This window comes from Lissotriton helveticus, chromosome 7 (genome assembly GCF_964261635.1).
Source record: "Lissotriton helveticus chromosome 7, aLisHel1.1, whole genome shotgun sequence".
Classification (NCBI taxonomy): Eukaryota; Metazoa; Chordata; class Amphibia; order Caudata; family Salamandridae; genus Lissotriton; species Lissotriton helveticus.
Genome location: NC_136068.1, coordinates 98,756,039 through 98,780,481, shown reverse-complemented (window position 1 = coordinate 98,780,481; position 24,443 = coordinate 98,756,039). Strand labels below are relative to the sequence as shown.

At 43.6% G+C, this 24,443-nt stretch overlaps 1 protein-coding gene across 2 annotated transcripts; it reads right to left on the bottom strand.

Moving 5' to 3' along the window:
• Window positions 1-254: 254 nt before the first annotated feature.
• RPS21 (ribosomal protein S21) lies at window positions 255-23,977 on the bottom strand. 2 transcript variants are annotated; one of them, XM_078651603.1, is made up of 6 exons: window positions 23,854-23,977; window positions 19,089-19,166; window positions 17,451-17,514; window positions 7,589-7,660; window positions 4,304-4,359; window positions 255-315 (listed from the first exon to the last, which is right to left on the bottom strand). In XM_078651603.1, the coding sequence occupies exons 2-6, from the start codon at window positions 19,136-19,138 to the stop codon at window positions 306-308; spliced, it is 252 nt and encodes an 83-aa protein (XP_078507729.1). In that variant the 5' UTR covers window positions 19,139-19,166; window positions 23,854-23,977; the 3' UTR covers window positions 255-305. The 2 variants fall into 2 exon arrangements, with proteins under 2 accessions (XP_078507729.1, XP_078507730.1); XM_078651604.1 differs by lacking the exon at window positions 23,854-23,977 and adding an exon at window positions 23,829-23,852.
• Window positions 23,978-24,443: the final 466 nt, after the last annotated feature.

The following is a 24,443-nucleotide window of genomic DNA, read 5'->3' as shown; positions in this document are numbered from 1 at the left end:
TGGCGGCATGAAAACACATTCCCACCATCAGCCACAAACAGCTTTAGTCAGAATGTCGCTACACATTGTGTATAAGCCCTTTCCCCCAACCACAGCCCAAGCAATCACCCTAAAATGTGCAATCCTGCATCAATTTTACGTGGTATGCTGGGCGGTCAGCCAACTGGGATGTTTGTTCAGAGAGATTTAGCTACCAATTGTGTCCACCTTTATGCTTTAAAAGTCACGACGGTTACAAAAAAAAACACACAAAATTATGCATTTTCTTTTATTTCACATGTTCCAGTGCCACAAAGAAATCCTTGTTAGAAATTCCTGTAAAAGAAAAGAAAATGTTGTCAATAACCGTGCTAAAAGAAGCACTCAAGTCTAGGACTCCTATTAAGCCCCTGAATAGGATCAATTGACACAATGTGATTTAGGGTACAGACTGCAAGTCAAACCAAGACCAGACTCTAAATGCTCCAGCGTGTTATCTAAAGAACCTTTAGACACCACACAGGAGTGGGGGCCACCTGCCACATTCCATGGAGTGAACATACCAAGACTGGCGACTAGAAAAGGTTATCGGTGCACTTGCTTCAAAAACAAGCAGTGCAACATGAACTTCAAAGTGAAAACTCATAACTTGTAGATCACACAAAACAACCCTATTTGAAACAGCTGTAAAACAACAATGTAGACAACAGGAGCCATGATAAGAACTCTACCCCCAAAGCCAGGCCTCAAAATTAAGAGGAACCAGACTATGTAACGCAAAAGGCAGTGTAGGAAAGAACAATGCTTGTGTGCTCAACATGTGCCATTCATATTGCATTGTATTTGCATTTATAGAGAGCTTACAACCCCTGACGAGGGGTCGGATCGCTTTTTCGGCAAGTAGCACACTACTCCGGGACCCATAGAGTATTCATGTTGAATTAGTATAGCAAAATATGAAAGTAATCTTAAGTGGTGGATAGGTTAGTCAGTTATTTGGATTCGGAAGGATAGAAGAGGAAAAAAGGTTCGTATTTATATAGAGCTTGTTACCCCTGATGGGGTGTTTAAAGCCCTTTTTCTGGCGAGTAGCATGCTACTCCGGAAACCCATAAAGGATTAGTGGTGAGTTAGTATGGTGAAATATGAAAGTAATTTGAGTGGTGGATATTAGTCAGTTATTTGGAGTCTGAAGATAGCGGAGGGATAGAAGGGGAAGAAACGCTTGCATTCATATAGCACCTGTTACTCCTGATGGGCTTTGATGCGCTTTTCTAGCGAGTAACACGCTACTCCGGAACCCATAAAGGATTCGTTTTGAAAAGGAGTATAGTGAAATATGAAGTAATTTGAGTAGTAGATATGTTATTCAGTTATACGGATAGAGAAGGGTAGGCCGCGGTATAGAAGAGGGAAAGAGGTTTGTATTTATATAGCGCTTGCTACACCTGGTGGGGTTTTGATTTTTTTTTGATGAGTAGCATGCTACTCTGGAACCCATAAGGATTAGTGTTGAATTAGTATGGTGAAACATGAAAGTAATTTGAGTGGTGGATATGCGAGTCAATTATTTGGATTGAGATGGGTTGGGGAGAAAGGTTTGCATTTATATAGCGCTTGTAACCCTGATGGGGTGTTGCAACGATTTATTGGCGAGCAGCCCGCTGCTCTGGAACCCATAAAGGATTAGCGGTGAATTAGTATAGTGGAATATGGAATTTGAGAAGTGAACATGTTAGTCTGTTATTTTGATTCAAAAGGATAGTGGAGGGATAGAAGAGTGAAGGATTTGGATTTTTTTCCTAGGTCATAGCAATAGGAGGCGGCGTTTGGACGAGTAAAAAGGGGTTTTGGAGGGGCAGAGGGAAGAGTTTAGAAAGGTTTGTTTTGGGGGAATCGGTAAAGTAAAAAGGTGTCAGATTAAACAAGGAGGAGTAGAGATGGGGAGAGTCTAGAAAGGGTTCTTTTGGGGATCAGTAGTGGTTTGGGATAAATGAGAGAGTAGATGTAGAGGATATACCGATAGTTGTATAGTGTGAGAAATAGGGTAGTGCATTGGAAAGAGTAGTAGAAAGAAGTTTGAGATGAGTCAGACAGTTGGGCTAGAAGATATATTGAGAGAAGTATAGGCTGAGAAATAGGGTAGTGCATTGGAAATGCTAAATTAGAAGAAAGTGATATATACAAAGATCCCATAAGGTCATTGAAAGTAGATAGATGCATAAAGGAACGAAATATATGTATATTAAAGATATTGAGAGATACAGGATGAGAAATAGGGTAGTGCATTGATATGCTTTTTCAGGAGAGAAGTAACAAACACAGATCGAAGTACATGGAAGGTACATAGATGCACAATGGAAGCAAGTACATGGTAGCAGAAAACCAAATCGCTTACTGTGGGCCCATAACCTAATCTCCACAATCCGCATTAACTGATGAGTTGCATTCATTACACAGATGTAGATTTTGGGGGCGGGTCTTGTGCGCATGCTGCATCGAACCCTTGCCTTAGAAGTGGCATGGGAACTAGCTGGCAGAGCTACATTTCTTTTGCATACACTGTCCCCCCTTCCAGACTACGGCAAAAATCAGGAAGGGTCTACTGGCATGCATTAATGGCTGTTGCTTACTTGAAAAAGCAACTCTGCGTCATATCCCTGTACACATTTAGGCTGCTCCATATTTGCTTGGTAAAAGGATATACCAACCTTGCCCTGCTCGTATCCTGAAGCAGGACTGTTATTTACCATTAACTAGAGGTCTCTGGCAATGGTTAAGAGACCAGGACAAGCTGGGAATCGCATTTAATTTAACTACATTGAATACATGAATTTGAGCAGCCTGTTCCCCGCACTGCTTGATGGGGATTCGGTCCCCAATGCCAGCAGAGGCTCATCCAATAAAACCATCGTCCTCGGTCTCCCGGGAGAAGTTAGGACTTAGCTGGTCTCCAAAGTGGAGCTGTCTATTTGATAATGGACCAAGTGGTTACGGAGTTGAATACCAAGAACATTTACCATTAACTTTACTGCCTTGGGGGCGATAAAGTCTGATCATCTCAACGGCTCTGCATTTGGATATGCAGCCACCTAAGCTATCTTTAATTTTCCCTTAAAGCATTCCCATGCTCCATTGAGAATGTAACCAACCTATTCAGTTCATTGTGCACCATTTACTATAACATGTCAAAGACTAAACCTCAACGTTCTCCTAGAATGAGCCTCGACTTTAATGTTGCTACCAGTGTTGGTCAATTAAGAGTTCAACTGCTTGGGTGGGTTTAGGACTTCCAGATGTTGCCATATAATCTACTAGCGAATGCAGTAGTAACAAAGTTTCAGTACATATAAAAATATGTAGAAAAACCAAAACTACCTAGAATATGGAACTTTAAGCAGGACCCGAGGAAAGCAAGACGTTTGCTGTGGATCACACTTTGGCCAAGCCACTGTGCCTTGATATACTTACTGTCCGTAAGCAAATGAGGCTTCTCCAAACAAGCACATATGCAGTACGACATGTCGAACCCATGGACTAATCCACTGCCATATTCCCCATGTTTTGCAAAAAGTTCTCCCTAGATCAATGGCTGTCAAAATAGGTTTCAATTTCTACTTGGGCAAGAAGGAACGCTTTAAACAATCTTACCAATTTCGCATTTCTTTCAGTAAGTGAAGCAAAGGACAAGGAATTGCTTGTGCGAATGCCTCTGGCCTAACGTTTTTCCACTAAGACAGCAGACCACTCCCCAATGTAGTTTCTGCACATTCACATATAGAGTTCACAGCTACAGTGGAACTTTTTGCTGGAGTTATTTAGACATCTTCCAGACAGCAGCTTTACAATACTCTGTTTAGAGGTACAACCTAGTCAAAGTGAGGAGTAAACGGGGCAGCAACACTGATTTCAATTAAGTGAGCCTCTTGTCCCACTTCCCCGGATATTGTTGGGTACTGCGCGCTTCTTGAAATAAAATAATGTTGATTTATTAAGACTATAGGGAATTTCCTCTCAACCTGAGAAGAAATGTGTACTTTCTTGTAACTACAGCTTCAGCAATAGTGTTTCAGATATGGTGTTAGGTGCCATAACAAACAATATGTCTGTAATGCCTAGACTTAGACACATCATATTAGAAAGATTCTGGGAAGTGTGGGCTGCATTTATTTTAGCAGAAAGTCTATAAATAGTTTACAAGTGACAAGCAGCATGCAGTTATGCAAGCAGCAAGTGTACGCTTTATACTCAAACGCACAATACAATTGCTAGATCTCTTGTGTGGTAATAAAAGAAAGCAGCATAACAAAACAAAAGTACTTACTTGGAGACAATTCCATCGGTCTTGGCCAGCCGGAGGATAGAGTCATCAGACTCACCCTAAAAAAGAACCAAAGAAAAAAAGGTTACGAGTTAGAAATCCCAAATACTTGAGGAAGCAGGCTACTTGAATGTTGTACCAAACACAGTTGTGAATGGTTTGCCTCGCACAGCCATGTTTTGTGTTCTCTCCACATACTAATCTGAGTAGGTGAAGTGTGACTAGGTTAGTGTTAAACTTGTTGGAGTAGATAAAAAAAAAGGTGGGCATCGTTCAAAGAACGTGCCATTTTATCGAGGCTTGTAGGAACTTGACCACATTTGAATAAACAAATTACTTCACAGCAGTTAATGGATGTCTGGCCATGAAATAAACAGCTGTATAAACAAAACTCGGAAATTCGTACAAGTTATACAAAGTCAGTAATTCGATCAAAAAGCTAGAGGGCTAGTCTCACCAGATCATTCTTACTGCCTATGGCACCGAGCCTTGCCCATGGTGGGATTGGTCATGTCTTAAAATTATCGTAAACAAAGAGGGAGACGTCGTAATCTGTTCACCTTCCCCTGCCAAACATCCCAAAAAAAAAAAAAAAAAAATCAAAGGACGGATCCTCCACCTATTTTCGGATTTGTTACTCAAGTCTACTCCTTCAGTCTCTTAACCTTTTTAGAGACTTGGAACCCACATGGTGTTTTACAAGAACCCTCACTCACCCACCTAGTAGGTGACATGCTTCATCATAGGGTTCCCACCCTGGTAGCCGAATGCCCCCCAGGGTGTGCTATGACGGCTGATTACAGCAGAGCTGGTTGTTTTGGGGTGATCCAATGATTGTGACGTGAAGCGTTAAAATTGGCTCAGGAATCCCTGTGATCCGAGGTATTTCAATTTGATTATTTGGGGTTCCCGGTCAGTGTTAAAGAGTGGTGGATATATATGTAGTGTGGACCCCACAGAGGATGATTATATTGAGGAGACAAGGGACCAACTAACTATCCCAAACATATCCACCACTCTAACGTTAACCGGGAACCCCAAATAATCAAATACATTTAAATACTTAAAATTGGCTCGGGAATCCCTGTGATCTCAAGTATTTAAATGTATTTGATTATTTGGGGTTCCCGGTCAACGTTAGAGTGGTGGATATGTTTGGGATAGTTAGTTGGTTCCTTGTATCCTCAATATAATCATCCTTGGTGTGGTCCACACTACATATATATCTAACACTGACCGGGAACCCCAAATAATCAAATTTAAATACTTCAGATCACAGGGATTCCGGAGTCAATTTTAATGCTTCACGTCACAATCATTGGATCACCCCAAAACAACCAGCTCTGCTGTAATCAGGCGTCATAGCACACCCTGGGGCATTCGGCTACCAGGGTGGGAACCCTATGATGAAGCATGTCACCTACTAGGTAGGTGAGTGAGGGTTCTTCTTAAACACTGTGGGTTTCACGTCCTTAATTTGACAGCACAGGATGAAGTACTTTTAGACTGTTCCTCATGGTTCACTTGGTAGCGTGAGGCAAGGCTCTGCTTCACTGTGTTCTACAAGAGGGATGTTTCTTAATATCTCCCGTCAGCTCACTGACCTGCACTGGTTGCAAATGGACAGAAGAAACCCAACTCTAATCAAACGTGTCAATCAGATCTTAAAAGAGTAAATGACATCAAGTTTAAGGTAAAGAGCACAAGCTCTAAGAACGGTGGCAGTGTTCACGGAGGAGGAAGACAGTGCACAAATTCTCAGAACTCTGGTACAGAGCGAATGTTAACTAGACATGTTTCTCCAATTCACCTCCTGATGTTAACAGTGCTTAATTTGTAAAATAATGAATGCGGTGGCCAAAGATTTGTTCAGACGCTTGCGGCTGTCTTTATTAAATGTCTGCGTAGTCTTCAATCCAACCCAGTCCTCTTCAATCCAGTAACAGACGCTCCCTGACCCTTTATCTCACTCTTGTAGGTTCCAGCATGCCCCCTTATGACAGGGTTTCAGTGGCTCTCCCTTCACCTTTCCCACTTGCATATTTTTCCCTTTTGTACTAGAGGTCAATGCAGTGGCTGCTCCTCCACTAAGGTGGAGATGTGTCGCCACACTGCCCTCTGAGCAGTTAAAGGAAAAATTATATAATGCAGTGTTATTTTTCCATACTTACTCAGTTTTCGGGGAGGGCTGTGCAGAGCAGCGGGGAGGAGTGCCGAGCACTAAGTACACACCGGTTCGGCCAGCCGTCTTGGGCTGACCAAACAGTAATTCGCACTTGGCATGTTCTCCACTGGGCTGTAATGCACGGTCTGGGTGGAGAACATGTACAGGTTCAGCCCTGTCTGAGTGCCGAACCACAGTGCTCAGACCAATCAACACTGCTGTCACTGTGACAGCAGCGTCATGGGAGACGTACTGTGTGAGCAGTTATGAAACTTTATTTGTAGTCTCTTGCACACCGGCAGTTGAAAGAAGACAAAATCCTGTGTCCAGTCAAAAGTAAAAGCAAGACGTCACACGGTGAAGGGAGTTAATACCCGAATACGCTCTGACCTGCACGGATAGAGCATCAGAGGGAGGAAACACTCTTGCGGGTGAAGAGCATGTCTTCTGAACCACAGGGATCCCCCCCAAAGAACCCAACAAGCACCCAAGATCCCCACAAACGCCCATCAGAAAACCCAATAAGCACCCAAGTCTGTCTTCACAAGGATCTTAAGCAACCAGAGGGGAATGCAATCCTAAGTAAACAACAATCTATGCAGAAAAACATGGGACCCCGGAATAGCAAGTTCAATTATTGATAAGTATTTAGATAGAATATGCAACCCTGAAACTACATTTGAGATGAGAGCTGAAGAAAATAGTATTGTTAGATTGCTATTTGTTTCTTACTGTGGAAGTCTATGGACAGATACAACAGCAATCCACATCTAGGGTACAGAATTACCTGTTAAGAATACTTGAATATAAATAATTAACATATGTGCCCCTTCTTTTAACAGTTCCCTGCATCAACTGTGGAGATACTGAAGATGCAAAGAAGGCAGGACATCCAATGTGAACAGGTAAGCTTGGCAAAGGATAAAAACACAAACCAATTTAGGATACTCATTTGTCAGCAGTAGTCAACAAGGTAGCACAACTTGTTAACATTCGCCGCTCATGTCTAAAGGTTCATGGAGATCGGAAAATCGAGGACCATTAAACGAACAGAAGGAGAAATACTGCACGATGGTAGATATAACAATAAAACTTAACACATTAATACAGTAAACATAACTTACCATCCTACGAATTGCACCGCAGATTGCATATGTTTTGAATTGTCCAACGACTCTGCCTGTGACCTTGTCAACCTGAAGGGAAAACGAAATTCGTACTTAAGACTTCAAAAACCATTACATCGAAAAGCTCAAGAGCAGTAAGATGTGCAAGGGTAAGGCAACTGTTGTGCGTTTTCACACCAACACTGCCTTTTTCCAACGCATACTTAGCAGTAAGGGAAATAGTCACCATTTGGTGATAACGTTTCACATCAAGGAACACCATACCATCACTGTACAAGCACAGATCACTGGAGTTCCTGAAAAGGACATTGCATTCGTGCTCAGCTCTGAAAACATAACTGTTTGTCGTCATTTTCATATTAATTTAAATGTCTGATCTAGCAGCTGAACTTTACATGCCACAAGTCTTCTATCTAGCAATACATTTAAACTGCATCCGTTTCATTCCACGCATTAGAATGCTAATATATGATGTTCATCTATAGTGCCATGATCTAAATAATAAAAATAAAGACACTGCTTAGTACGGCGACATTCATCATTTTAATCCAACATTTGAATAGGGTCCTAGGATAACTTTTTTTATTCTAGAGAGGTTTGGCCTAGGTATATACCATCAGGAAGGGGGTTGGCGAGCCAAGTCAGGTGTAGGTTAGGGTATGGGCAGAGTAAGAACCTCACTTGGCAGCAGCTTCTTTACTTGCATTAAGTGCTGGTCTTCATTTTGAAAATAAAATTCCATATTGCAATAAAAGATGACATTTTGCTCCAGTCCGTTCAAATGAGTATGTGACCAAGCTAGGCGGCTAGGACCCTACTGGGACAAACCCCTGCATCTTTTTAATATGCCATAGAGAAAGCACACTTGCAGCAAGTCTGCAACAGAAGTACCTTGCGATAGAGACAGGCTACCTTTGGATTTAAAAGTAACAGCAAAGGGTACTTATTTCGAAGAGATTAAGTGACTATAGTCTTTGCTGGGCGAAGGCGGCAGAACATCCTCTCATAACTATATCAAAGTCTGATAAGCAAACAAGAGTGATTTCTGGTGCCCACTACAAGAACAGTTGCATTCTATCAGAGTAATTTCCACATGTTCAAATACTGGGCAGGGGACGAAGTGAGAAGGTAGTCTTTGCTTTTATGTACTTTATTATCTATTCTGAACTTTCTGGTCAGTTAGCCACTGCCCGCTTTGTGTGCTAGAACAAACAACTACTGTTTCAGGATCTCCTGCTCTAAAAGCATTTGGGCGAAAACACTTGCCTTAAATTGTCTGCTGCTACTTGCTGAAGGCAAGTCTCAAAAAGGGAAACACAAAGTGGAGGAGTTTTTGTGGCCTGCATATTGCTATGTGCAACTTCTGCACCAATCGGTCACAAAGGTACTAACTATGCTGAACTGCAGTCTAGGATGGTACATCAATTGAACATATTCATCATCAAAAAAGGAATCTGCAAACAGACTTACACCTTTCATGTATCTTATGTAGCCACCATCCTTGGGAGTTAGGCGGTTTAACAGTTGAAGATAAATTGCCCACTCTTGCAATAACTGAAAAAGCCAAAGGATTATAGGTTCAAATGTAGATGCACCAGATGCCTACTCTACAATTCCTGGCTTGAAGTGGGTGCATCAAGGCTCTAACAACTACTGCGTCCGCCAAGACCACGTTTCTGTTCACCTTCTGGACGGATGTCAGAATTTGTTTTAGATTCACCTGCAGTGCGCTGGCACTCCAATAAAAGTTCTGGATTTCATCCATGTTTCTCTGCAGCCTTTGGAAGTCAATGAGTGCTATTCACTACATCAGTATGTGAGCATGCGGTAGCAGTGTGTTTTATTATTATTATTATATAGGATTTATAAAGCGCATTGCTGGCCTGGGGCTTCCCAGCGCTAGGAGACACGTAGTTAGTTGAAGTAGTTGAAGTAGGACAAACATTAAAGGATTGCTTGATCAGCCATGTTTTAATCGCTTTACGAAACTGCAATTCTTAGTCCAATATCGGATATTCCTGTGGTAGAGAATTCCAGAGTTGGGAGCAAGATCTTCCTCCCCACCTCTCCCTCCTGGCCTTTGTTGGTTTTATAAGTTCCTCCGAGCTTGAATGCAATTGCCTATTTGGGATGCAAGGGGATATTAGACTCTCGATTGTCCAGGGGCCCTTGTTATGTAGAGCTCTGTGTAGTCTTAAATTTGATGCTGGCTCTACTGGGAGCCAATGTAGCCCCTTTAGGTGCTTTTTACAGACTCCAGAGCCAGGACATTGCACAGCAGCTTTGACGCTGGCTGTGTTCTGGACCACCTGTAGTCAGCGAGTCACATGTTTTGGTGCCCCTAGGAATAACGAATTTCCATAATTCAGCTGCAGGGTGACCAGGGAATGGACTACTGTCTTCCTAAGCTGAGTAGGGATCCTATCTAGGATTTTCTGGAGACTTGCAAGTAGTCCAAAACAGGTGGCTGCGACTTTCTTAGCCTGTGTCGCCATGGAAAGATTTTTCTAGCCAAAACCCCATATTCTTAATTATCTTTTGAGGTACGGGTAGGCTGCCCAGACATGCAGGCCAACTTATGGAGGGCCTGGGAATTTCCTTGTTCCAAAGGGTCATTAACTCTGTTTTGTTCCAGTTTAATTTTGAACAGTTTTTTGTCATCCACTCCTTGACTTTTTCAATTCAGGATGATAATCTCTCAGCGTCCTTGCTGTTTTTTTGGGTCCAATGAGATCACCGGCTGAGTCGTCCACCAGCTGAGTGTCGTCCACATAGGACGTCATGGAGAAGTCGAACTCTTGGACAATCTTAGCAAGTGGTTCCATATATACATTGAATAGTGTGGGGCTTAATGAGGATCCCTGTGGTACCCCACACCAAACTAGGTTATTCACTCGAGCATGGTACCTTGTACCCCGATGGCGGAGAGTCTCCTACGTAATGTATGATTGTCTACAGTGTCTAAGGCGGCACTCCGGTCCAAGAGGAGCAAGGTGGCTAAGTTTCCCTGGTCCAACGACATTCTGAGTTCCTCAATCACCACCAACAGAGCAGACTCTGTGCTGTGCCCTGAAACCCATTTGGGTGGGGTGGAGGCATTGGTAATGTTTCAGGAATTCTGACAATGATCTGTTGATGTGCTTTTCTAATAGCTTGCCCACAAACAGCAGCATGGAGATGGGGCGGTAATTACATAGTTGCAGTCGATCTAGGTTAGCTTTTTTTTAGGTTTCGCCTCGTCGAAAGCTGCGCCGCACAGCTTTTCTTCGCAGGCGAAAACCTTTTGTTTACCAGTGTGTGGCTTATTCCCGCCTCTGTTCCATTGTCTAGCTCCATAAATGGAGGCTAGCCATTGGAAGAGAGGCGTCCGTCATTCTGTGAGGCGACTCGTGGGCGTTCCTGAGATTTTTTCTCATCCAGCCCCTATTATCACGTCAGTGTGGCGGTTCCTATTTTTCTGGGGGGGGGGGGGGGGGGGGGGGGGAGATTTGTTTTCGTCATTGCAGGCCGACCGCCGCCGGAAGAAGTCCAGGTGAGTGCTTTTTCTTGCCGTTTCCGCACCCCATCCCGCGCCTTTCCCGTCCCCCCTCCTGCTGTCCGTGCCTTTCCTGCCTCCCGTCCCGCTGTCCCTACCTTTCCTGCCCATCCTCCCGCTGTCCGTGCCTTTCCCGCCCCCCCCTCCCGCTGTCCGTGCCTTCTCATTGCTGGTCTCTCAAACTGTAAACCATCGAGCTCTCATATGGCAAGCTAGTCAGCCACAGCTACACAAGGCAAGCCAACAATCCAGTCCGAAACACTCGCGAAATAAAGTGGCACCTACATGCCAACAACACACCAGTCTTTTCGAACGTCTTAAAACGGAGTAACAATGTGCCATTTACAGAAAAAAAATGCAAACAAATGAGGCAACACACGAAGGCTCCAAATCTGAAAAGTCCATTTTAAGAACGCCCAAGCCTCGGCTGTGTGAAACTCCCCGAGGCATTAGTTTAATGTCCTTTGTACTGGTGTCTTTGACATGGGCACATCACAAGAAAGCAACTAGTTAACTTGGATCTGTTTCAGAAACATAAATATTAGGTACTGTTGATTTGCGACGGTATATTTGCTCCGTTTTAGTCAGTTTTGAGACTACTTAAATTGGAGGGAGGGAGTTGGCTGTGGCGTTCTATCAATGAATCCCTGCTATCGTCCAGTTCAAGGCAAACGGTAATCGCTGCTGACGGGTAACTGCGGAGTGGTGGGCTTGCGGAGGAAATCCCAGTGAGCGGTTGTTTCGGGTAGAGGCTGTCACTATCGCCTGCAGTGTGAATCACCCCACTGTGGCAATTGTCAGCTTATGCTGGGTGCGGCTATTTAGTGCCTTTAACGACCGAGGCATTCAGGCAACCTCCGGGGGCTGCCAAGGGAAACTGCGATGGGGGTGTAAACGAGCTCTACTCGGGTGAGAGTCCGCGGAAACCCCTCGTGGGTGCTGCTAGGTACGGGAGGGGAAGACATTTTAAAGGGAAAGGGTTAGCCTATAGTGAGATATCGAGTCACTGACACAGGCTGGCTGAGGTACTCGTTGTTTACGTGTGGGATGCTTCCTATTTCATCTTGACATCCTAAGCTTAAAGGAGGTTGGTCCTTGCCTCCGTTGCCTGCTTGTTACCCGGTTTTCTGTGTGTGTGGGTGCAAATGCAATAGGTGTCGCATTTGCGAGAGATTAGGCTATTGGCTTTGTAAATGTCAATGCCATTTATTTATGTTGTCAAAGCCAACACAAATAAAAATGTTGTCATTTACAATGCCAATAGCTAACTTTTCCAGAGGCGAAACCGTTGCATTGTAAATGCTTGTTTAAATAGGGGTTTAATAATAGTGTGTTTCCATGAAGCTGGGACTATGCCCATCTCCAGAGACTGCTTCATGACCTTCGTCAAGGTAGGAAGGATGACAGGTGTAACTGTTTTGAGGATATGCGGTGGGGTTGGATCAAGAGACGAGCCAGACTTCTTGGTCCATCAATCCTTTTACACCTTTTACTTCCATAGGCGGGAGATTGGTGATGGTTTTTGTGCATTACTTTTTCCCGATCCTTTACCCACCCAGAGGTTAGTTTCCCATTCGCTTGGACGGAGCTATAAATGTCTATTACTTTTGAGTGGAAATGGGCGGCTAAGTCATTGCACCTCTCCTCCGATGTCTGATGGGTGGGGGTCGTGGGCTGGATTAGTCAAAGCCTTGACTACCGCTAACCGTTTCCTTGAGGAGTTCTAAGCCAGATTGATTTTTTTCCTCAAAGATCTTTCCCGGAGTTGTTTTGATACTATTATGGTAATTTCTAATGGCAGGTTTATACTCAGTTTCAAGTTGTGGACCATAGTTTTTCTCCAATCCCTTTTGATTTTTTTTGCAATTTTTCTTTAGTGCTAACAGTTGAGGGTTAAACCATCCATCCACCCTGGGTCTGGCTTTTGGTTTGGAGGTACCCTTAGGAACTACTATATCCAAAAATTGAATAATCCAGGATTCCCACGTGGAGTATGCCTCCTTTACTGCTACCAGTTTCTCAGTGTTGGATATAGTTGAGTCTGTTAAGATGTTCCCCCTTGCCCCTGTGTTGAACTTGGCCCAGCGTCTTTTCATTGTCTCGACATTGGGGGGGTCCCCCGTACTCTCGATCTTTCCTAATTCAAAAGGAATGATATGATGATCTAACCAGGGTACTGTATTGGAGGTGCGACCTTAATGTTGGGGCCATTAGAGATTACTAAATCCAAAATGTGGCCCTTTACGTGTGTGGCAGTCGTTACCAGCTGGGCAAGTTGCAGGCTTTCTAGATCTAATAGCAATCTTGACGCTGCGGAGGTTCTTGCCCTCCATATGAAGATTTAGGTCTCCTAATACGGTGATGTTAGATTTCTTTAATAGCAGGCTGGCTAGTGCTTCGGGCAAATTTTCTAGAAATTCACCATAAGGGCCTGCGGGTCTATAGATTAGGAACCCTGATAGTGTACGTGGGTGTTAACAGGATTGAAAAGAAGACACATTCACACCCTTTGATAGGAAGGGCCTTGTTGGTACACTTGTATTCATTCTTTATAAGAATGGCCAGACTACCCCCTCCCTGTCCTATCGGAGTATTTTATAGCCTGGTGGCAAGGCCATTACTAGATCAGGGGAGGAGCAGTCTTTAAGCCTGCTTTCTGTAATAAACTGGGTATCTAAATTGTTATCTTCTAGCAGTAGGTCGATTTGTGTCTAGGCAGAGCGGCAATTAATCAGCCCTAACTTCCAAGCCTGCGGCTCCTTTAGTCCATAGGTCTTGCTTGACCCTGTCTTATGAGGTGCTTTCCACACTAGTTTACAGTGCTGACAAACCTTTTTTATGGGTGGCTTGCTCATGAAGTTTCAGCCTCTCACATCCGGCTGCTCTGGGTTTGTTAAGACTATGTAGTTAGTTTCCAGAGTAAGTAAATCTTGAAAATTGTGCAGGGTTCCTGGCCACTGGGCCTGATCGGGCTTGCCTTCAGCACGCCCGCTGGCCATCCTTCATTTGAAGGTGCAGGTTTAATTAGCTCCGGTCTACTAGACCGCTGACCTGCATTTCCCTGTTGTGAGAGAACTCTATACTTTAATTGGCTTAGGATGCATTGTAGCTGCTTCAGTTATAGCCAGAAGATGGTTCACAGCATGGCTGGCCGCATGCAATCCTGTCGAACGTCTGACTGCCCTTTCAGTAAAATCTCACTAGGGAGTGTATCTCACCGTAGGTCTTGCAGGGGTGTATATTGCTATAATCATGTCTCAATGCTGGCTCTGACCTTGGTTGGGATCGACACAGGAACGACCGTATTAAATCAAAGTCATCATGTGTCTGCTAGCACATGAATGGTACACTGCACTGAGATGCTTTGTTGTCAATGAGATTGGATGGCACTGTAATATGCAGTGATCTCCTTTTTTTAGGTCTCGGCTAGGCTGCACATGCACTGTCTCCTCAAGACATGCTGTATCTACTCTATGGGCTTTTGGCACGTCCTTCGCATGGTTCCTTCATGTGTCTTTTGAAATGTCTTTCTTGTGTGTGGTGAATCTGTGCCAGTTGCCCATCTTATTGGTGCGTTTGTCATGTCCACGGAGACAGTACCTCCTACAGGGATCATTTGACTTCAGGCCATTCATCGTACTATTTATTCATTGGTTTCTGGCCAGAACACGAGCACTCGAGTTTTCAGTTGCTCCACTTTTTTTTTTGTTTAAATTTGTTTATTTGGGTTTTAAACATCAAGTATCATGGCAAACTCAATATAGCAATACATTCTTACATCAATTTGGCAAAATGCAAGTCTCATGACCATAGGCTGCAAGCCTCAATACGACGGGAATCATATGTGCCCAATGTGCGACCTGGTCTATGAATATCGTGGGATGTTGAGGAGGTCATAGAGTGCGCCACTTTTGGGCTCTTTGTTTAGTTTAATTTTAATTTGGCGCTCTGCACCATCATGGGCCTTTCAGGCTCCAATAAATAAACCCAGCGGAGCCCCCACTCATAACCAACAGTCTGCCAAGGACCCCAGTGACCTCAGTCCCAGTTTCCACTTTCAGGCGGACAATACTGTGCAATTTAGCGTGGCAGCGTAACTCCTGCTCACAGAGGCTGGGGTCTGCCAACAGCTTTATTGTCCCCTCGCAATATTGACCCTCTTACCACAATATATTCCTGACAGTTGCACAGACAAAAGCTTAATCAGACTTCTGCCTCAGGAGGGACGGAGCCATGTAGTGAGTTACACCGCACGTACGCTAGCCTGATTTCACCTCAGACGCTTGGAGTCACGGAGCTGCTTCCTGAGTCGGAAAGTGATCACCCCCCCAGTTTGAGCTGTTCTTTCTCCAAGTACAAGCAACACGTGCTGGATTACTCGCTTAGGTCAAATAAACAGGTAGATTTATACATTTATAATGTATGTATAGAGAAATTAGTTCTTGACCAGGTTATTCCAACTGCTGTTGCCCTGTGTTTATACTATCCCAAAGCCTTCTGTTAAATACAGTGCCAGTTTAATTCGCTCCCTGTTATTGTTCTGGTCTCCCCTGCAGTTTAGTTTTACGAAAATAACACTTTAAATAAATACTTCTCAATGCAGTTCTATTATTAGTGTCAAAAGTTCCATGTTAAAGAACAGGAGATGGAGCACCCAGATAATGTGCTGCATGGCTAAAGACTTATAAGGACCTAAAGGGAAGACCTATTGGCTATGCCAGTGCTCGATTAGAGCATAATTTCTGGTGCCTTTTATTCTGTTCCGTATAATGGATTGCATGCAACAAGATGGGACAACACCTGGTTGCTTTACTATCGTTTGCAATTTGGGAACAATCAGTTCCCATGTCATAGCGTGATTCAGTACGTTGGGATTGCTGCCCACTGAGTCTTTGCCTGGCCTGCAAGATTTTAGTAAAGGAGTGCTGGGATGCATTAGTTGGAAAATGTATGGTCAGGTGCTAGCATCAACACCTAGCCCGTGGTCCTATTTTTTTGTGGGCTCCTTTTTGAATGGAGAAAGAGCTGTTTGTTGGCTGGCTCAAGGTGAAGGTAAATTTTGATTAGAATAATACTGTAGTTTTACGAACTAAAGAGTTTCTGTGTTACAGGCTTGTGCTTCCACTTCATGTGCCCACTGAATTTTTCTTGTGCGAGTTTTCTGAATCCAAGTTTCTCACGGTGGGTTTGGATAGGCGTCCATTTCACATCATCTTGTTTCTACACGTGTAGAAGGAGCCATCTTTCACCCCACATCGACTTTTGTCAGATACATAGTCTTCACTTCAGAAAATGTTTTTTGCTCTGGATGACGAGGGGATGGTGGTTTGGAGGGATAAAGCCACTATGCTACGAGGCCATAGCAAAGACGGAATTCAGCTCCACAACAGCTCAAACCATCCTAAATTAGAAGATTCTAGCTTACACCGATCTGAGTGTTTAGAAATTACGCTAACCAGGAGTTTACTCATTCTTGGTGTAAAGTCCTTAAATCCACAGCACACCAAACCAGACCATTACTTCAGAGGGTAACCAGATGCCTCACCGTCCTCTGAGTCACAATTATCAAGTGGCTGGTAAGTGAAAGAATTAAGTGTGAAGCGTGTACATCCATTAGCAGTCTAGTAAAAAAAAGCACAGGAAAGATTTCTCTACAGAGAAATATTCCAGATAGACAAGTGCTTGCCCTTGCAGCACAATACACTGCAAGAAAGCTTGCTAATCACAAATCAAATATACTGAGGGATTTGAGAGCAGCTGAAAAAAAATACACAGTAACTCGAAACAGCATAAAGCCCCAAATCAGCTGAGGATACCACTGTAAACCCACAGAGCAGGAAATATCAAGAGTCTACCTTGACCAGCAGCTCTAAAGTTAACTATCGCATTCATGCATCTAGTAGCATTTATATAGGGCCACACATAGCACCTAAAATGTAGTATGGCGATTTCATTGCCCTCATTTTTAAATGGACTATTACCCCCAATAACTACGAAAATGTCTGCATTACGGCAAAGTAGATCTCACTCCTTAGATAAATCCTATATGCCCACTTCAGGTGTAAGGCCTAAAGCTAACAAGATGGAAAGTACAACCATTAAAATGCATAGCAATACGGCATCCTTATTCTGCAATGGAGAACAGCAGGCCACTTGCTTATAAAGTTACTCAGAACAGGAGAATGAATTCTCAGAGTAGGTGTGGTCCAGGAGACTAGCAGCACCTGCTGCACCAGTTTATACACCATTTCCACAGCCAACAATACGGACATGTTTTCCAACACCAAACAAGCTATAAGCCAATCAAGCAGTTTCTTGGCTTACCTCAGCTATGTTCATCTGGATGGACGCATGGTCCTTTGCACCAATGATTCTGTTGCTTGCAGAGCTGGAGAAAAAACAGAGCAGAGTCACTGCCAGCGATTCTCAGGAGGGGGTTGGTGGTCATGAGTAGAGAAGGGGCCGAAATAGTATTTGACAGCCAGTAACATGAAATCAGTTAAAAATTACAATCAAAATTACCACCTATACTTGTTTGGGCCTTTCAAGTTAAGTCGTTCAAAAAAACAATGAGTGACATCTCAGTCAAGACCTAGGACTACAGTAGAGCTGCCAGAACATACGTACATGGTGTAGGCCCCTAGAAATAATGCAACCAGTAATTCAAGCTAAGTGTGAAAGAACACAAGAATATGAATGAAGCAGAGGGAGCCACAGGCTTCCTAGGTCCTCTCCACTACAGAGGCATCATAGAGCTCAAGAAGCAGAAGTGAGCAACAAATGCAACGTTGTCCCTGCCTGATCCAGCGATGATCCCAAAACACCAACAGTCATCACTGGTTTCATTTACAAAAACACGGTGATCTGTTTATTGGTTTTAAAACTGACTCACTGGTCGATGGACAAGCTAAACCACTTCATAATTACAACTGAAAAAAATAAAATTAAGACGCAGCCCCTCACTAGAGGAACGAAGAGTACTGCTGATGCAAAACAGAAGACTGCTGCAGTAGTTCAGCATGCTAAATGTGAATGAGTTAGTTTGTGTTTTGGCTGTGTTAATGATATGCATATTCTTACACTCAGTAACTGGAAGCATGTGCAGAGTTAGGTATGTTAATAATGCTTCCATTTTGAACGATGGGTGGAAAAGAGCCCAAGATTACGGTCAGAAAAAACAAATTTCATTGAGTTGGGAGAGAATAGTGAATGGAGCAAGAGAGATGGGTGTCATGTGAAGTATTTTCAGTATTTGAGGGGTTTTGAGAGAATGCACATGCCACTACCTAAAGTATGTTTGCTGTGACTCAACCCATGATAAGTGACTGAGATGGTATGCAAAAGTAGTATATGAGAAAAAGCTGTGTGCTGTCGGTATAGAGCAGATAGGAGAAGCTGAATGAGGAGATATCACTGAGTGAAAAAGTGTAAAGAAAAGGAGTGAGCCAAGGACAGAGCTTTAGGGATAGGCGATGGTCTGAGTACCATGCAAACGAGAATGAACAATCGGAGGCCCATTAAGTGAACCAGTAATGCGCCAATCCAGTAATGCCAAGTACAAAGATGGAGTGGTCAATGGGGTTGGAAGCTTTGAATGTGTCCTGGATGTGAAGGAAGCTACAACATCTAGTCATTCACAACACTCCATATTTATGCACAAAAACAGTTAGGCCTCACCCACGAGGGTGGTGGAGTCAGTCTCCTCAATTGAATTGTGGCTTTTATATATTCCCTGCAGTACACAATGGTCTATGACAACCGTGGAGCAATCCTTGAATCACTTCCACCTCCACCCATCTCAGTCCGTACAATCTAATTAATTAGAATCTGTACCTGTTGATAAATAGGAACGTTTACTACAAAGAAAAACTGGCGGGGTCCATCAAGGGAAAGTCTGATGAGATGGTTAAGTAACAATAAGAATAATTACTTTGTGTGAATTTGTGACAAGAGGATGCTTACCATTTACGAGGTACGTACAGGTCCACGAACTCGCCAGCGTCGTTCTGCATGATTACTTTAGTACAGTGTCAAGCTGACCTACAACAGATCATAGAAAAATACAGTGAACCAACAAACATTTCATTAGAATGCTGGATCGCAAGCATTAAAATATTACTGCAGAAATGTGTCAAATTCAAATACATTTCTGATGGGCTTTAGACGTAAAGCATTAATGAGTTGCTCCAAGTTTTTACTTGAGCAAGTCAGCTGTTTAAATAGAACTGTTTTTTATCAACAAAAATCTCTTATTATAGCTCTTAACTAGCCAATTCAATTGCCCCAAGAGCCAACCTAGGTTAAAAATAAAAAAAAAGAAGAGGCACAGGAATCTAGGCATCTTTTGGGATTAAAAACTCACCCCACAACGACAGATCTCAGCAGTAATTGCAGACGGTTTTACCATCTGAAAATTATTTGACATGGACACTCAATCACATATTCATGTGATAAATAATGTATGCAATCCAGAATAGACTAAGTGAATAGGAAATTATATTAGTTGCACTGCAGGAAAATGGGGCGGGCGCGAGCATGGCAGAGAAGGGGCGGGCGCAAGGCAGACAGGGGGCGGGCAGGAGCCAGGCGGAGAAGGGGCGGGCGCAAGGCGGAGAAGGGGCGGGAGAGGAGTTGGCCTAACTGCTAGGGCGCTCGATCTGGGTCCGAGTCTCGGTAAGGACGCCAAAACCTCCTGTGATTCTGGGCAAATCGCTTTATCTCCCCGTGCCTAAAAAATGTAACGTAACTGGAAAAAAATGTAAAGCGCTCTGATACCTGATTCGGTTCGGTTCTAGTTCGTGCTATATAAAACTCTGCAAAGAAAAAAAAAGCAAGGCGGAGAAGGGGGGAGCGTGCGGGAGCAAGGCGGAAAAGGGGCGGCCGTGCGGGAGCAAGGCGGAAAAGGGGCGGCCGTGCGGGAGCAAGGCGGAAAAGGGGCGGGCGTGCGGGAGCAAGGCGGAAAAGGGGCGGGCGTGCGGGAGCAACGGGTGGGAAGTTAGGGATCAGCATGGCGGAATGGGGTTACAAAGTTTGGCGACGAGGTGACAGACTATACAACACCCATTTCCATCACAGACAACGCTACTACCATGGTACATCTTTCTCGTGGGGAGACCCGACTTCTCCCACTGAGATAGCGCGCAGAGCTAAACAAAACAGTGAGGCAGGTATTCATGCAGCAGAAAAAGCACTTATTGTGGCGCCTACTGCCTATTGGCTTCTTGGAAAAAGGATATGCTTTACGAAACAAAAAAAGGGTGAATGTATGTGCAGGGTTAAACAAGGCTGGGGGACACGTGCAATCAAGCGATGGGGACTAGTGGGAGAGGGGAATACGGAGAGGGGGGAATAATTGGCACCTCAGTCACAGCAAAAGTAGCAGACTGGCACGAGTCAAGACGTAGCTATTTTTTGTATGGTTGTGCCATTAAAAGAAAAGGGAGTGACTACAGTCATGCAACGACCAATTAGGAGGCAGCCAAAAAAATAATAAGGATGATTATAAAGCCAATGAATGGTAAAAGTGGACAGTCTCCAAGCCTTTTATAGTAAACAATAACCCTCACAGCAACAGCACATGCGCAGTCAGCAGGCAAAATCTAAAAATACAAAGACACCATGCCAAAACAGTACACTTAAGCAGGCGAATGGACGGCCAAAGGCGTTGTCAGCTCCCCGGTGAAGTAAAAACCAAACCTTTATATTCAGAGAAACAGATGACCTGAAAACAATTGAACCACTTCAAATGCACTTCTATCCTACCTATAGGAAGAATGCTGGTGGGCAGCTTTTCTGGAGGTCTGAGAGAGGCAAATCTGTTCCCACATATAAACTGGCCAACCCCCTAAATCGTCCATATCCATTAAATAGCACCCAGACATGCCACAGCTGATCCAGTTGCCTTAAGACTTTGCTATCTCTTTTCTTGTTTTTTTTTTTTTTAAATAAGGTACATCTGTTCAATTCTTCATTCAAATACACATATGCAGGGCCACTGAAATTGTTAGTTCATACACGAATATGCATTTCTCAAATATTCAATCATTTAAAGCTTAATCATCATATTGAAAATAATTTCTATCTCAAACAGTTGAAAAGTCACAAAAAAATTCTGCAATGGGTTTTGGCGGTTACAGTGGCATATCCGTTTCAGATTAACTAGCTCTTTCAGTTGTATATTGCCATATTTAAGCATTAAAATAGTAGAATGAAATGAAACTTTGTTCGGGGAACAAGAGGGGAAAAAAATATCAAGAGCATTGGAAAACCTAACAAGTCATGCCTTTGAGGCCCATTGGCTTTTCCAAAGTTTGTTAGCCATACTGCACACCACTCCTGAAGCTGTGTCACACACACCAAACTAGGTTATTCTGCAGGGATGCATGTATGTGCCTTCAAAATTAAGCTACTGCTAAAAATGATATCCAAAAGTGCAACAGCATCTTTTTTTTAAGACACAATCGGATTAAGCATGCCTTAATGCTTACTGTAACCTACATATCTTAAAGTTAAAGCCTATAAGATAAAGGTATAACTTGGTCCAGGGGTCTTCAAACTGGCAGGCAGGCCCAGGCCCCCCTAGTGGGGCCTCAAATGATCCCAGAGGAGGCAACAGGCTCTGGCCAAAATAAGCTTTATGCTTATAACAGTGCTTTGTTGTAAGTAGAAAACAATGAGCAGCAGTAAGCCACTCTAATGGGCCATCACTAACATCTTATCATTTATATCCTGACTGGGAGGTGTCGGAAGGGACTCCAAATATCCTGCAAAACGTCCTCCCCCATTTCTAATAATCAAGCGGTGGATACTTTTACACTTTAGTAAGGCCTGGCTGACCAGAATAGTATGTTTGGTATATTAAATTACTACAACAGTAACAGAACTGGACTGGAATTTTTAAATAAGTCTAGACATATATAAACGTTGCCAATTTAATACAACTGTAGAGGGGGCCCGATTGCTTTTTTCCACAGGACATTAAAAAGTTTGAAGACCACTGCCTTAGTCAGACCTCTTTTATAAGGACTGCATCAGATCTGCTAACGTGGTGCAGAACTGAAGGATTTACTGGGTATTGATAACAGGACGTGTGAAAATTAATGTTGCTGCAGATGGAATGCAAATTGTATTGTAATTGCATTTATGTCGCTTACTACCCATGACGAGGCAGCAAAGCGCTTTCAGCGAGTAGCACGCTACTTCGGAACCCATAAAGGATTAGTGGGGAATTGGTATAGTGAAATATTAAAGTTATTTGTGTGGTGGTTCCTCACCCACGCACACAAAGCTCTACACGACCATGGCCCGAGCTACCTCAACAACCGCCTCAACTTCTACGCTCCCAAACGCCACCTTCGATCGACCAACCACGCCCTCGCCGCCGTCCCCCGCATCCGAAGAGCAACAACAGGAGGAAGGTCCTTCGCCTACCTGGCCGCCAAGACCTGGAACACCCTCCCGACCGACCTTCGCCTGACCCAAGACCACCTCTCCTTCAGGAAGAAGCTCAAGACCTGGCTGTTCGAGCAGTAGCGCCCCCCCCCCCCAAGCGCCTTGAGACCCTCCGGGTGAGTAGTGCACTCTATAAATGCCTTGATTGATACCTTAGTCAGTTATTTGGATTGAGAAGGGCGGTAGAGGGGCAGAAGAGAGAAAAGGTTTGCATTTATATAGCGATTGCTACACCTGATTAGATGTTTTAGCGCATAGCAAACTACTCCAGAAGCCATTAAGGATTACTGGTGAATTAGTACAGTGAAATATAAAAAGTAAGAAAGTAAGGCATCTCAAAACTCCGATAGCGAGATGACGTGCACCACCATACAGGTCGATCACCCCGATATATATTTTACAAGCTAGATGCTACAAAGCAACAGAGCTCCATACTGGACTACTTTAACATTGCTTTGCACAGGGTTCCTTCCAGAACCACTTCCAAGAATTCCAACAGGAGGCTGCCCAACTCAAACAACTAAGGATGTGAGCTAATAAGTGAATTTTCGACGGGTGGATCATTGCAATATACATATTTTTTTGATAATGTGAAAGAATAAAAGAAAAACCACCAAAAATGCAAAGATGGGTTTGCTAATAGAAAAAAAATGTTTGCAGCGCCTGACGCACGGTTTGCTGATTGAGCGAGTCAAGAGAATCGATCACTGGCTGGGAGGTTTGGCCAATGCACACCATCGCAGATTTAAATATGGCTTGTTCTTGCTTGATCCATCGCAACCTGCGGGATAACGAATTTTTGGGCTTGGAACAAAACAGCTCATAATTCAAGCTCGTGCTATTCAACATCCAAGCATAATCTAGAGAAGGCGGGTTCAATTGGACAGCGATATAGGGAGTTCAGCCCCTGAATAACAGATAAAGACATCCCCTGTTGCTAAATATATATATATATATATATATATATATATATATATATAAACAGCAGGGTGCCGTCCTTCAATCGAGTGCACTGAATACATTGTTAAAAGAAAGTTCTACAGTGGATATCATTGCTGCATTAATTCACCGGGTCGCCGCTAGATGCCATGATCACGCTGGAACATCGTACCCTCTTCCCTCCGGTCTCTCTATCCTCAACTACAGTCCTTACGCCCCTATCTAGGGCTCAACGTGCTCTTGAGAAGCTCCCCGAAATTATTCCATAGACACCCCCTTCCACTGCCCGCCACAGCCACCACGGGTAAGTACTTTTCTCCTCCACGCGCTGCCTCACCTCCGCCTGCAACAAATGGTCGACAACGAAAAGGAGGAAACCCTGCTCCGGAAGTGCTCTCTAAGGCCGCGAGCGCAGACAGGCGTACAACTTCCGGTTGCCGAGGCGAACTCCTGCTCGCTCCTGGACAAATTATTACAAGTATCTAAGAGAACCGTACCAGCAACTACCGCCTTCATGCACTGGCATCAGAAATAGAAACCTCCGTAAGATTTTTACTACAGTCAAGCAATTTTGAAATATTTGCGAAGACATAATAAATGCTGCGTATGGTATTTAAATGAAGTTTACAGGATCAATATTTTTGCTTCGATGTCTGTGAATATCTCTTATTGTGTTAGCACACTTGTACTCATACCGGATTATTGCCTCCCCACTATGGAATGTCAAATTATGACACGTTTAAGATGGCCGCTGAATTAATTTACCAAGTTTACAAAATCCCATTGGCAGTAAGTACACCGTGCGCTGTCCTTCTTCTATTTTCCTGTCACCGGTGCAGCCATGATTCGAATCAGTACCAAATGTTGTGTTTTATTTATATATGTGTTTTTATATAGCGCGTTCTTTACCCAGAGGTGTCATAGTGC

What these genes read in the sequence shown, in the direction of transcription:
- RPS21 (XM_078651603.1), bottom strand. Translation starts at nt 19,138, where the DNA reads ATGCAGAACGACGCTGGCGAGTTCGTGGACCTGTACGTACCTCGTAAA. An exon ending in CTGTACGTACCTCGTAAATG is followed by an intron (nt 17,515 to 19,088) that starts GTAAGCATCCTC and finishes TTTTTTCTCCAG; the next exon opens with CTCTGCAAGCAACAGAATCA. An exon ending in GCGGTGCAATTCGTAGGATG is followed by an intron (nt 4,360 to 7,588) that starts GTAAGTTATGTT and finishes GTTCTTTTTTAG; the next exon opens with GGTGAGTCTGATGACTCTAT.